The sequence below is a fragment of the Carcharhinus amblyrhynchos genome, chromosome 15 (genome assembly GCF_965287045.1).
Source record: "Carcharhinus amblyrhynchos chromosome 15, sCarAmb.v2.hapA, whole genome shotgun sequence".
Lineage (NCBI taxonomy): Eukaryota > Metazoa > Chordata > Chondrichthyes > Carcharhiniformes > Carcharhinidae > Carcharhinus > Carcharhinus amblyrhynchos.
Genome location: NC_137338.1, coordinates 72,293,178 through 72,303,790, shown reverse-complemented (window position 1 = coordinate 72,303,790; position 10,613 = coordinate 72,293,178). Strand labels below are relative to the sequence as shown.

Genomic DNA, 10,613 nt, shown 5'->3' with positions numbered 1-10,613 from the left:
GACGCCTAAAGAAAGCGCCGGCACATGGCTGAAGGGTTGGCGCGACGGTAACTTTGAACAGCTCGCTGGCTTGGGTCAGGATGGATCAGCAGGGATATTACCCGCCACCAGTTTTCAACCCTCCCTTTCAAGCGCTGCGGCCTCCGGTTTTCTTGCCGCCGCCACCGCCTGTGACATGGCAGCCACCTCTGTGGAATGGGGGTGCGACGCCCTGGTGGCGGCCGCCCTGGGGGATGGGGGCCCAGCAACAGCAACAACAGCAGCAGCAGCAGCAGCACTCATCCTGGTTACAGGCCTGGCAGCACATCAGCCACCCCCAGGGTAACATATGAATTGGAGTTATGTTTCTGTGAGAAAGAGATATATGTGTCTGACCAAATCTCCCGTGTTATCAATGACTGTCCCTCATCCCTTAAGGGGTCCCCGTAATTTTTGGACAGCACGAGCAAGTTTGAATGGGACTGCGTGTTTATGAGCTGCCCAGTTGAGAGATGACAATGTTGTGATTCTGCAACTGAGCAGCACGGTGGCACAATGATTAGCACTGCTGCCCCACAGCGTCTGGGACTTGGGTTTGATTTCAGCTTTGGGTGACTGTGTTGAGTTGCACGTTCTCCCCGTCTCTGAGTGGGTTTCCTCCAGGTGCTTGGTTTCCTCCCACATTCCAAAGGCTTGCAGGTTAAGTGGATTGGCCAAATTTGCCTTTTGTGTCCCAAGATGTGTAAATTAGGGGGATTAACAAAGTAAATACATGGGATTATGACGATAGGGTGGGGGAGGGGCTTGGCCCGATAAGATGTTCTGTTGGACAGTCAGTGCAGACCTGATGGGCCAAATGGCCTCCTTCTGTACTGTAGGCATTCTATATGATTCCAACAAGGTAAATTGGAAGTCTTGCTTCAAACCATCCCCCTGCCCATTCCTGCCCTTATGGTCACCAGTAACCTTCTCACACCTCCACCCACCTGTACTTCCACAGTTAACATCCATTATTTTATTGCAGAAAAGTTTGACACTCATGGTAGTTTAGAAAAGTGTGCTGGGAACCACAGGAGACAATTATATCCCAGGTGCAATACTGTCAACAATGACATTGTAATAAGTCTGAACACCAGGTTAAAGTCCAACAGGTTTATTTGGTAGCAAAAGCCACTAGCTTTTGGAGCGCTGCTCCTTTGTCAGGTAATTGAGAGTTCTGCTCACAAACAGGGCATATAAGGATAAGGATTTGAGGGGGGAGAGGTATAACAGATATTAGAGGGAGGTTTTTCACACAGAGGGTAGTGGGGGTATGGAATGCTCTGCCAAGTAAGGTGGTGGAGGCAGGCACGCTAGATTTGTTTAAGAGTAACTTAGGCACATGAGTGGGTTGGAGATGGGAGGATATAGGAGATTGTTTTAAATAAAGTTCATAAACAGTGGGACGACCCTGGTAATGGAAAAGGATTTGGGATGATAATAAGGTTTTTTCTCTTTTAATTCACAGGTTTTAAGTCAGTCCGCCATGTTGTCCAACGAGGGGCATACACACAATGGGTCGTACTTGGGGCTGCTCTTGAATGTTCGAGATTGGCCTAGTGCTTCATGTCGTTAGTGTGTGCTTAAACTGGACCAGATGCTGGGCAACATGACAGCTCAGTGACTATCACTGTTTGCTGTGCAGACATGTGGATTTGGGCCAGTGTCTGTGGGAGTTTGCGCATTCTCCCTGTGCTTGCGTGGGTTTTCTCTGGGTGCTCCGGTTTCCTCCCATACCCCAAAGATGTGCTATTAGGCTGATAGGAATGAATTGTCCCTAAGTTAGTTTCTCTCAATGTGGATTGCCAATAAAAACAGTAGATAGGGGTCATGGGTGGAGGGGGGGACTGGTAATATTAAAATGGCGGCGCGGGCTCATTGGGCTGAAGGGCCTGTTTCCCAGGCTGTTTTTGTTCTTTGTACAAACTCCATTTACAAAATAATGGTTGGAATGCAAGTCTTTACAGGTAATTAAGTCTTAAATATACAGACAATGTGAATGGAGAGAGCATTGAGCAAAGGTTAAGGAGCTGTGTATTGTCTCCAGACAGGGCAGTTAGTAAGATTTTGCAAGCCCAGGCAAATCGTGAGGGTTACAGATAGCGTGACATGAACCCAAGATCCTGGTTGAGGCCGTCCTCATGTGTGCGGAGCTTGGCTATCAGTCTCTGCTCAGAGACTCTGCATTGTCGTGTATCATGAAGGCCGCCTTGTAGAATGCATACCCAAAGATCAGAGGCCGAATGCCCGTGACTGCTGAAATGTTCCCCAACTGGAAGAGAACACTCTTGCTTGGTGATTGTTGAGCGGTGTTCAGTCATCCATTTGTCGTAGCATCTGCACAGTCTCCCCAATGTACCATGCCTCGCAACATCCTTTCCTGCAGCGTATCAGATGGACAACATTGGCTGTGTTGCAAGCGTATGTACTGTGCACGTGGTGGATAATGTTCTGAACATGAGATGATGGCATCCGTGTCGATGATCCAGCTATAGCAGGGTTGTATGGTGCTGTGGTCACTGCTCTCCTGAAGGCTGGGTAGTTTGCTGTGAACAGTGATCTATTTGAGGTTGTGCAGTTGTTTGAAGGCAAGAAGTGGGGTGTGGGAATGGCCTTGACGAGATGTTCGTCTTCATCAATGACATGTTGAAGGCTCTGGAGAAGATGTCATTGCTTCTCCACTCTGCGGAACTACTGGACAACAAAGGGTACTTTGTCCGCCATATCCTGTGTTTGTCTTCTGAGGAAGTTGTGCAATTTTTCACTATAGCACATCAAAACTGTCGATCGATGAGTCGAGCGCCATATCCTGTTCTTACGAGGGCATCTTTCAGCATCTGGCGGTGACCTGAGCAGATCCTGTGTGTCCGTAGGAGATGGCTTCTTTAATGTCTTTAGGGTGGAAGCTGAAAAAGTGGAGCATTGTGAGGTTATCCATGGGCTTGTGGTACAGTGGAGTGCTGAGGTGACCGTCCTTGATGGAGAAGCGTGTGTCCAAGAATGCAACCGATTCCGGAAAGTAGTCCATGGTGAGTCTGATGGTGGGATGGAGCTTGTTGATGTCATCATATATTTGTTTCAGTGACTTTCTTCCATTGGACTCATGGTGAACAATGTCATAGATGTATCGAGTATATAGCATCGGTTGAAGGTCCTGTGTGGTGAAGAGGTCTTGTTCGAACCTGTGCATGAAGATGTTGGCATACTGAGGTGCGAATTTGGTTCCCATGGCTGTTCTGTGTGTCTAGATGAAGAACTGGTTGTTTAAGGTGAAGACATTGTGGTCCAGGATGAAGAGGATGAGTTGTAAAATTGCATGTGGAAACTGGCAATTGTCGGCGTTGACTTGAGGCAGTTGAAGCAATACCATAGTCAATGGGGGATGCTGCTGCAGAGTGCCGAGACATCCATTATGACAAGGAGCGCTCCGGGTTCAACTGCTCCATGTGTGCTGAGTTTCTGTAGGAAGTCCGTAGTGTTGCGACAAAAGCTGGGGATTCTTTGTACAATGGGTTTCAGGATGCCCTCAACGTAGTTGGAGAGGTTCTCACACAGGGTCCCACTGAACTTGTGTATCTTCGGGAGGCAGTAGAAATCTCCAATGTGGGGAGTACGTGGAATAAGAGTATGGAGGGTGCTCTGAAGGTCCGGATCAAAGGTCTTGATCAGTCTGTTGAGTTGATGGGTGTGTTCTTTGGTCGGATCTTCAGGTGACTGTCTGTAGTGTTCCCCGTTGTTCAGTTGACGGTATACTTCTTTACAGTAATCCGTTCTGTTCAGTATGACGATGGCCCCTCCTTTGTCTGCTGGTTTGATGACAATGTTGCGGTTGGTCTTGAGAGCATGGATGGCTTTGCATTGTGCGATGCTCGGGGATGTCTTGTGAGCTCGGCTGATGAATTTGGTGTTGACGCACATCCTGATGGCTAGGGCATACGTGTCGAGTCGAGGGCAGCAGCCTTCCAGAGGAGTCCAATTCGACTCTTTCCTCTTCGATTGCTGCACAGTGGATCTCCTCTGTCGGCTGTTCCGATTCATTGGCTGTCTCATTGTGTTCGCTGTTGGCCTCTTGGGGTTTGTGGAAGGACTCCTGCAGCCTTATTTGCCTAATGAATTCCTCTGTGTCTGCTGTGAGACTGATGGGGTCTATTTTGGTGGTGGGCCAGAAATTGAGCCCTCGGCTGAGAACTTCTTCAATTTCATCTGATTGAAGTGTGTAGTACAACAAGTTGACGATGGACTTCCCTGCTGTGGTACTGTTTTCTACTGTGGTACCGGGGGAGGTTTGGTTGCTGCTGGTGGTGATGCTGAGTTTCTCAAGTTTTCTGTTCTTGGTGTGCAGGTAGATGGTGTAGTTCCTTTGTCTCATCTGCTTGGCAGAGTTTTGCAGCTGGTCTGCGTCCTTAGCGCAAGTTGAGAATATGGACTCTATCTTGGTTTCCACATCAACAATGACGTCCTCCAGGACTCATTGCTCTCTTGTATACATGATCTGGATTTAGGGATACAGTATCAAAGTGGTCAAATTACCAGACTAGTAATCTCGAGTATCTGGATCACTCTTCCTGACTGAGTGCAAACCTCACACAGCAGCTGGGGAATTTAAATTGAATCTGGATTTAAAAGCTAATTTCAGTAATAATGACCATACAACTACTGGACTGTTGCAAAATCTCATCTGGTTCACTAATGTTCTTTGGGGAAGGAAATCTGTCATTCTTCCCCAGTCTGGCTTGTACGTGACTCCAATGCCGCAATGTAAATGATACCAGGTTGTCCTCTGAAGTGACCCAGCAAGCCAGTCAGTTGTTTTCAGGGAGGCTCACCACCAATTCCTTGAGGCTGGTTAGGAATGGGCAATTAATGCTGACTTTTCCAGTGATGCTGATATCAAGCCTTGAATTTTTTAAAAAACTTCTGTATCAGGCTAACAGTTAATGAAACACTGTCAAAAGATTCTCTCACCTGTTTGCAATCCCTTGGCTCCTGCAGGGACACACACAACGACCCTGCAAACTGATGACAACCTCAATTCGTGATGGCACACCTGCTGTTTGAGTACAAAGCTCATAAACTGCAATCTGCTAACTGACCCGAGTGGTGAAGTGCCAGATTTCAACGTTCCATGGAAAATCTGGACATCCTTCAACCGCTTGAAGACGAGCCAGGCAGATGTGGCCAGTTACTCCACAAATGGAACATGAGGAACAAATTATGATGAGACCATCCAAATCAGACCATTGCTCACATGCCGAACTTCTGCACTGAGATCCGTTCTGGTGGCATCATGACTATGCTGAGTCAATTGAAGCCTTTGAATCAATTGTTAAACTTTGCACTGCTTCCCCAGCCAAATGAAATGAGGCAGCATGACGGCAAAGTGGTTAACACGGCTGCCAGGGACCCAGGTTTGATTCCCAGCTTGGATCAATATCTGTAGAGTCTGCACTTTTTTCCTGTGTCTGTGTGAGTTTCCTCCCACAGTCCGAAAAACATGCTGGTTAGATGCATCAGCCAAGCTAAATTCTCCCTCGGTGTACCCGAACAGGCGCATGATTTAGTGGATAGGTCTGATAGAAGGGGACAAAGTTTGCATATTGGAGAGAACACTGACTAAAAGCTAAAATGTTAAAGCAGCAGTGAATCTTGCAAGTTCAGATACAGGAGTTCACGTGATAAATTAATGAAACTCTTCCCTTTAAAAGCATATATTTGATCCTAGATTTTGTAAAAGAGTATTTGAGTACAAAAGCAACGTGGTTACGCTAAACATATGCACACCCTTTAGTTAGGTTGCAGTTGGAAATTATGTCCAGTATGTTGAAGAAATATATTTGTGTAGGATTAGCTTTTCTTTGCTTTTGTAAACAATGTTGTTTGCAAAAAACCATTCTGTGACTGAAGTGTCTGTGCATGCACGAGCGTGTTAGTTGACCCCAGGTGGTGTAATTCCCTGATCAACCAGGCACTTATAAATAAAACCACACATGGGCCTGTGGTCAAAGGCAGCTGTGCTTGTGGGGCTAAGTCAGGACCAAGATCAGCCTTGTCAGGAGCTCATCCTATGCAAGTGCCACATGTGTTGCACTTAAGCAGGTGGTAACATCTGGACCCAAGTTATTCTATCTGCTGGATGGAGTTTGTGTGCTGGTGTTAAGATGTAAATGTTTCTTGTTTAGACTAGAAATTTCTTGTTTAGACTAGAAACTACACAGACTATCCATGTCCCACAGAGGGAGGACACCACCAAAGGCTGAATGCTGAATGGACAGCCTAAGCAAAATAACACCTGGAAGCAAGAATTCCAAATAATAGTCATTAAAACTGTCTTTAAAAGGCAGTCTATCCATTCTGACTCCCACTGGTCACAGAAGGCTTCGAATCAACTGATTCACACTGCACTCAATAGTCACCTCTCCATAAACCAGTGCCTTTAAATTGGAGCAAGCAATTACAGTCTCTGCACAGGGATCCTTCAGATCCTGGACTCAGGAATGTTTATTTAATAGTGGCTAATTTTTGATTATAATTCAGTAGATTAATGGAAACTCTCCACAATTAAAGCTGCTGTTCTTGCATTAAAAGGGACAAGGGACGTTTGAATAAGTTGTTTCTAAATATTAACAGCCCTTGGATCAGAGTGCTTCTTCCAGTTACTGGGTTAGGTAGTTATTTGTTGTTCACAATGAAGTATATCAACCCGTATGTAATAGATTGACACACATCTAATCTACATTTGATTCTGTAGATGTTTTGCTGAGAGTGTACACTTCCTGTAGCATCATGCTTAGTTACCGTAGTGTTTTCACCCCCCCATGCATCCTTTAATGCTGTCTGAGCAGCTCTAAAGAAGAGTCATAAGGACCCAAAGCATTAATTCCATTTCTTTCTCCACAGATGCTGTCTGATCTCCTGAGTCCATCCAGCATTTTCTCTCTTTATTTCTAATTTCCAGCATCCACAGTATTTTGTTGTTATAGAAGCTCTATCTGAAGTATATATCTTGCGTAAAAAGCATATTTTTTCATATGTGCTCTTTTTGTCACTTTCCCTCTTTCTCTCCTCTGACTGAGCAATGCCACAGATCTGCACATATTTCTTCAATAATGTGGCTTTGAAAATAAACATTCTTCTTTGTGATCTATTGGATGCAGTGAATGTGATTGGTGAGGTGCGAATGATGTAAAAGTGAAGTGTACACAAGCTGTATGTGCACAACACTGTCAAATGGGCAACATAACAGGAGCGTCCAAGCATTTGTCACTTGGTTTTAACGGGTAATGGTTTTCGTGTCTTGTCACAACTGTGGCAGTAATAAAACGCACCTGCACGGTTTCAAATCATTTACGCAGTTGAACGAGCACATGGATTGTTCCAAAATCTTTAAATCCAAAATCTTCTGAGCCAATACTGTCAGGTGCAAATTTTGACCACCACAAAGTGAGGAATGATTGATAGCTCCTGGCCTGGGTGTGCAGAAATGATAAAACATGAAACAAGCAACTCTCAAAAATCATAAAACCCCTCCTCCACTTTTGTCCACGAGAATATTTATTTAAAGATTCAGAGTAGATGTGATTGAACCTCCAACAATAAGTTCGTGATTTCTACTCTGTGTGCAGTGGATCCTATTAACCAAGCTGCTTTATTGAAGACAGTAAGAAGTCTCACAACACCAGACTAAAGTCCAACAGGTCTATTTGGAAACTTTTGGAGCAGTGCTCCTTCGTCAGGTGAATCTCTTACTGTATCCACCCCAGTCCAACATTGGCGTCTTCACATCATACTTTATTGAAGAATCCATTATCATGGTTGGCTTGAGTTTTGGATTTATTACAGCTGTGTTCATACCAATATAGGGGCCTAACTATTTTTATTATCTCTTTGACCCCCAATACCACTCCCCCCCCCCCTCACCTCCCCATCCCACCTATTTGTAAATCAAACCAGGTAACCATGATCAGAAGTGGCCTAACCAGCAAGCTTCAACCCAATGGTCTCCAAATACCAACCAGTATGATTTCAGAAAACACAAGGTAATATTGATATTTCACATCTCAACTTTGCTATACCCTGCAGCATGTTTGCGTAGGTTATTTGTTTTTAGGAATGAGTGATGCCTTTCTTCCTTGTGTGTTTGGATTTGCCTTGAAGCCCATCCAATTGGCCAAAACAATACAGGACAGTAAATAAGGAAGAACTTGCATTTGTTTGGTGATTTTCACATCCTCAGGACCTTTCTCAGTGAATTACCTTTGCAGTGCACTCTCTGTTTCTACGTAGGCTGCTGTGACAGCCAAAGCAAAGGTCCCACAAACATGAATTAGCAGCTAAAATGTTTTTGGCCTTGTTAGTGGCAAGAGTTATGTTGACCAGGAACACTCATCTCTTCCTCTTTGAATTGAGGATTGTGTACTAACAGGGAGATGGATTTTGGTTTAACATCTGCATGATTGCATCTGTGATGGTGCAGCAGCCTTAGGCTTTCACTGAGGTGTTAATTCTTTTGTTTAAGTGGGGCTTTTAACATTCAACTGTTTGACTCTGAGATATGCAATTACTACCAACTAAATCAAGCATGAGTTGCTTTCAGTATTGCAAGGAGGTTTGTTGCCCCTTCCCCGTGGTTAGCTGAGTAGCCTGAAGGTAAAAAGGGTGGCGGGGGGGAAACTAAATTTCGAGGTGATCATCTCCCCCTGTTGTCCGTTTTAACGTGAGGGGATGTATAGTACACAAAATAACATTGCTGTAAATTATTATAGTGTTCAGGATTCCAGAGTCTGTAGCTTTACTTTGGTTGTTTAATTTTCCAGTAATTAGCAGTGATTTTCATTACCCATTTATGGGAGGACTAATACGAGCCATGAGGTTGAACTGACAAACTCTGCAATGATTTGTTGTCATCATGTTGTATTATGGAGTGAGGCACTGAACTCGTTTATTTTTCTGATTTGATTTCCAATGACAGAAAATGAAAAAGGAGCCAGTGTACATGCACTACTGCGACACCTGTGACCGAGGATTCAAAAACCAGGAGAAATACAACGAGCACTTGTCTCAGCACACCCAGGTGAGAGTGTATCAGGTTGGGCCAGGTGTCCACAGGTACCTGTACAGTGCCCTGCACGATGGAATATGGGGGTTTTGTCCAAATGACCTTGTAAGACAAGCTGTAGTCACCTGAACCAGAAACGTTTCAAGTACTCAAGTTTTCAGTTTCCCCTGATTTAGGTTCTGAGGGCAGGGTTGGACACTGATCTTTCACCTCAGGGACCCGACTGCACAGGCTGATGGGATGAAACTATCCTCCTCTGCCTGCTGCCATTTGGGAAACTTCAATCCCGATCCAAGTGGATATAGGCCGATTACACAAGCTTGGGGGGGGCTCTTTTAAGGATTACACAAGCTTGGCAAATAGTGCAAAATGGGTATAATGTCTTTCAGACCTGCTTCAACATTGGTGTGGAAATTAGAGGAAACATGCTGCACTTGTGCAGAAAGAGAGAGCTTTTCTGAAGTTAAGGTTGAACTACAGTTTTGACCTGGAGTGCAGAATGCTTCGCTCTGTATCTGGCTGATTAATCCTTTGTGTTGGGAGTGTTTGACTCTGGCACTGAATGCCTGAAAAGAGAGAACTACACTTCGCTAAGATAAATTACAGGCACGGACCTCCTTCCAAGAGATAAAACGTACAATTTGGGGAGGGCTAGAAGGTTATTAATGCTGAATTGTGGCGTCTTGAAACTGACAGCATATTGCAAAGTTCAGCGACAGAATAATTGCACAAATCGCTCTTTCTTGCATGGCAACAAAGTTTGATAGTGATTATTTCTGATGTGCCAGACCTGTCAGATCTACCTGGGCAAGTCCACGATAACCAAAAGTGCTGTATTCTCAGTTTCACTATTTGATTGTGAGGCCTCCAAAGGATTCCCATCAAGTCCAAAGTTAATTAGCTTGATCCATGCAGGGCAAGCAGCCCGCTTGATTAGCATTGCATCCACTATCTTAAACATGCACTTTATCCATCAGCAGTGCACACTGGCTGTAAGTCTAGTCTCTCACTACTCCTTTTGTAAGGACAAAATTCCACATGATACAGTCCATTCCCAGGAAAAAATTCTGGAACTGCGCTTGTGCAGCTTGTGTTTTAATTGAAATGTTGAAGTATAGGCCCCACACATGACATACACTGAGTAGATAACTAGGAAGATGAACTGCTGCCTGTCAACCCCTACAAATATTTATATTCTATGTTGAATGTAATAAAACATCCTAAGGCATTTCACAATGGAATTATAAAACAAAACCTGACACTAAGCCACAGTACCATCTACAAGATGCACTGCAGCAATTTGTCAAAACTCATTTGAACAAGCACCTAAATCAATAGCAACCATGTGTATAAGAGCAAGCTCATGGACACATCACCACTTGTAAGCACCCCTTTCTTACAAACCCCATTTATTTCTTCATGTATGCTCTGTCCTACAATGTAACTACTACTGAGGGGCCTATAAGCTACTCCACAAGTGATTTTCTAGCCTTAACTATTTTACCCAAACTGTTTCTTCATCTTGCTCTTTCAAGCTAAG

At 44.5% G+C, this 10,613-nt stretch overlaps 1 protein-coding gene across 1 annotated transcript in view; it reads left to right on the top strand.

Moving 5' to 3' along the window:
• Positions 1-10,613, top strand: part of nufip1 (nuclear FMR1 interacting protein 1) — a 34,176-nt gene continuing 23,563 nt past the window's right edge. Inside the window, exons 1-3 of the mRNA XM_080204180.1 lie at positions 1-321; positions 7,969-8,054; positions 8,987-9,088. Of these exons, the coding sequence (XP_080060306.1) occupies positions 81-321; positions 7,969-8,054; positions 8,987-9,088 (429 nt within the window). The 5' untranslated portion in view covers positions 1-80. The remainder of the gene's footprint in view (positions 322-7,968; positions 8,055-8,986; positions 9,089-10,613) is intronic.